Below are 2,868 nucleotides of genomic sequence, written 5' to 3' on the forward strand. Positions count from 1 at the left end.
AGGAAAAGGACAACGAGTTTCAGTGCTCCAAATCTATGTTTGCCAGCCATGGCCAAAATTGCTTTGGTTTGGGTTAAGACTGAGAAATGTTATTAAAACGTCTTTGAAATGAATGGAAATGTTGGAATAAATAATTATTCTTTAATTTTAGTATATTATTTTATTGAATCCAAATTATGGCAACCACATCACACAAGCGAAATTCGCGACTAGTGCAGTGCCACCAATACACGCGTCGTTCGCAACCACATGTTCGCTGCTGTTTATATAGACATTCTGTTTGTGCGCCCAACTGCTTGTAGTGCCGCGCTTAGTGTAGAAGCAGACATGTGTAAAATAGATGTGTCACCGAAATATGCCTCGAATATGCGGAACGCGATGAAGTCATTCAACAGATTTCTTTCGTTCCTACCGGACGCCCGAAACAAGTCAAAATTTGGCGTCGAAGAATTCGTCCCAATCTACCTCCTCAACGATACCAAACAAATAGTTAAGTGACTTGAAGGTACGTCCAGCTGACCATGCACACGTGTATCATGGCTTGTGGTGCATGTGCAGTGTTGACTTCGTGAACCGATGTCAATGAACCATCACGATAGAACCAAGTTGTAACACGAAAAGGACACGCAGTTGCGCGTATTCAATCGGGTTCTTTGTTTCGTTCGAAAGTTGTGTCAATCTGCTAGGAGAAAAGTGATATTTTGACTGCTTTTCGTTTGGGTGTTTTCAGCTCAGAGCATGAAAAAAATCATGTTTGGCCGAAAAGAAAGTGGTCCCTCGCTGAATAGTCCGGCAGTGCCACCGCCAGCTTACACCATAGATCGCTACTCTTCCTACTATCCGATGAATCACAAGAATCGAGGGAAGGCCATAATTTTCACCCACGCCGTGTTCGCTGTGCCAAATGTAAAGCTTCCAGCCAGAGAAGGCAGCGAAGTGGACTGCAAAGCGCTGACCGAATCGCTGGAACGGCTGGGCTTCGATGTGGACCTGTACCGGGACAAGCGATTGAAGGACATTCTTCATATCACGGAGAAAGGTAAGAAGCTAAGGGGTTGAGGGTTCTCCAGTGGTTGACTGTTCTCTCGTTTCAAGTTTCGTTGATGGACCACTCGAGCTCGGACTGTCTGCTGGTGGCCGTGCTGACACACGGTGACGAGGGGGAAATTATCTACGCCCACGATTGTCCGTACCAGATTTCGAGCGTTTGGACACAGTTCACCGGCGATCGCTGCCCGACGCTGATTGGAAAGCCAAAGATTTTCATCATTCAAGCCTGCAGGGGGAACGAGCTGGACCAGGGCGTGAAGGTTGAAAAGGATGGCGTCGCACGGTACAGCATTCCTACGCACGCGGACTTTCTGTTTGCTTTTGCCACAATTCCCGGATTCATGTCGTTCCGTAACACCCGCAACGGGTCGTGGTTCATACGGGAGTTTTGCAACGAACTGAACGAAAATGGACAGCGATATGATCTATTGACGCTGCTTACCTTCGTGGTCCAGAAGGTGGCCTACGGGTACGAGTCGATTGCCCCCAACACGCCGGAATACCACCTCAAAAAGCAAACACCATGCATTGTGTCGATGCTGACCAGACTGTTGTTGTTTAACTATGTTTAAGTTTTTAACACTTTTTATGTTCATGCAGCTGACGAAATGACACCGAATAATGTATGAGTTCGCTGATTTACATTAATATCGTTTCGAAACCAGATAAAATGTTCTTCACCAACGACACTATTATAATAATTGTATTAAAAAATACATTTCGAATACTAAAATTAAGTTTAAAATGTTTTTCTCTGGCATTGCTTTATATCAACCAACGAAACCTCATCTGAATGTATTGTTTAACTGTCGTCTCTATTTTATTTAAAAGCTGTTTTAATCAAAGAATAATATACACTACATCGTTTTAAAATCTCCTTGTGAATTCAACAAGGGCAAATCAATGCTTCGAAATTTTCCATGTAAATCATCAAAAAAAATCCTCCGCCCAAGCATTTATTTCACGCTTAAGTGTGACAGCAGTCCGACACCTCAAATCCGGGACCGCGGTGTAGGGGTAAGCGTGGTTGCCTCTCACCCAGTCGGCCTGGGTTTGATCCCAGAAGGTCCCGGTGGCATTTTTCGAGACGAGATTTGTCTGATCACGCCTTCCGTTGGACGGGAAGTAAATGTTGGCCCCGGACTAACCTAAAAATGTTAGGTCGTTAGCTCAGTCCAGGTGCAGGAGTCGTCTCCCTGGGTCCTGTATCGGTGGAGTCGCTGGTAGGCAGTTGGACTAACAATCCAAAGGCACGTGGTTGAAATATTAGCAATAAAACACAAATTTGGTATGCAAAGATTCTGGATTTGACTAAATAATATCAGGATTGCTCGAAATGTTCATTTTTTAGTTAAAAGAAGCTTTGTAATTGAATATTCCAGCCATTTCTAACCCACGTGATAGCTACCTGACAAATGGCGTCTCGGTGTGCATCAAGCTTTCATAGCATGCTGAGGAAAATTTGATGCTTTTTCAGGGAAAACCGTTGATTCCGGAGACATCGGATTTTTTGCCGATGCGCCAGCTCTAGGTACAACGAATCCGTATGCTCTCTTCGGGAAAAGTGTTCTCCAGACCATTCCCCTTAGGCTTGACCATACCAGAAGTTGGCGCGTGATTTTCCCAGACCTGTAGGAGGAGCGTTTGAACAAAAAGTTCAAATTTCTCATTTTTTCTAACACTTGATCGGAGAACTTTTTAAAAAACGTACCCACTTTCTAGATTCTAGAACATTGTTTCAATAAATCAAAATATTTAAGGGCAAGAGGATATGTAACGGACATGACTTATATGAAAAAGAGCTTTGCTCAATCTAGT

At 43.9% G+C, this 2,868-nt stretch overlaps 1 protein-coding gene across 1 annotated transcript; it reads left to right on the top strand.

Annotated features, from left to right (window-relative positions):
- Positions 1–290: 290 nt before the first annotated feature.
- Positions 291–1,937, top strand: LOC6041314 (caspase). The gene is made up of 3 exons (XM_001850542.2): positions 291–505; positions 731–1,039; positions 1,096–1,937. The coding sequence occupies exons 2-3, from the start codon at positions 739–741 to the stop codon at positions 1,620–1,622; spliced, it is 828 nt and encodes a 275-aa protein (XP_001850594.1). The 5' UTR covers positions 291–505; positions 731–738; the 3' UTR covers positions 1,623–1,937.
- Positions 1,938–2,868: the final 931 nt, after the last annotated feature.

Source organism: Culex quinquefasciatus, chromosome 2, assembly GCF_015732765.1.
Source record: "Culex quinquefasciatus strain JHB chromosome 2, VPISU_Cqui_1.0_pri_paternal, whole genome shotgun sequence".
Classification (NCBI taxonomy): Eukaryota; Metazoa; Arthropoda; class Insecta; order Diptera; family Culicidae; genus Culex; species Culex quinquefasciatus.

What these genes read in the sequence shown, in the direction of transcription:
- LOC6041314 (XM_001850542.2), top strand. Translation starts at nt 739, where the DNA reads ATGAAAAAAATCATGTTTGGCCGAAAAGAAAGTGGTCCCTCGCTGAAT. An exon ending in TCTTCATATCACGGAGAAAG is followed by an intron (nt 1,040 to 1,095) that starts GTAAGAAGCTAA and finishes TCTCGTTTCAAG; the next exon opens with TTTCGTTGATGGACCACTCG.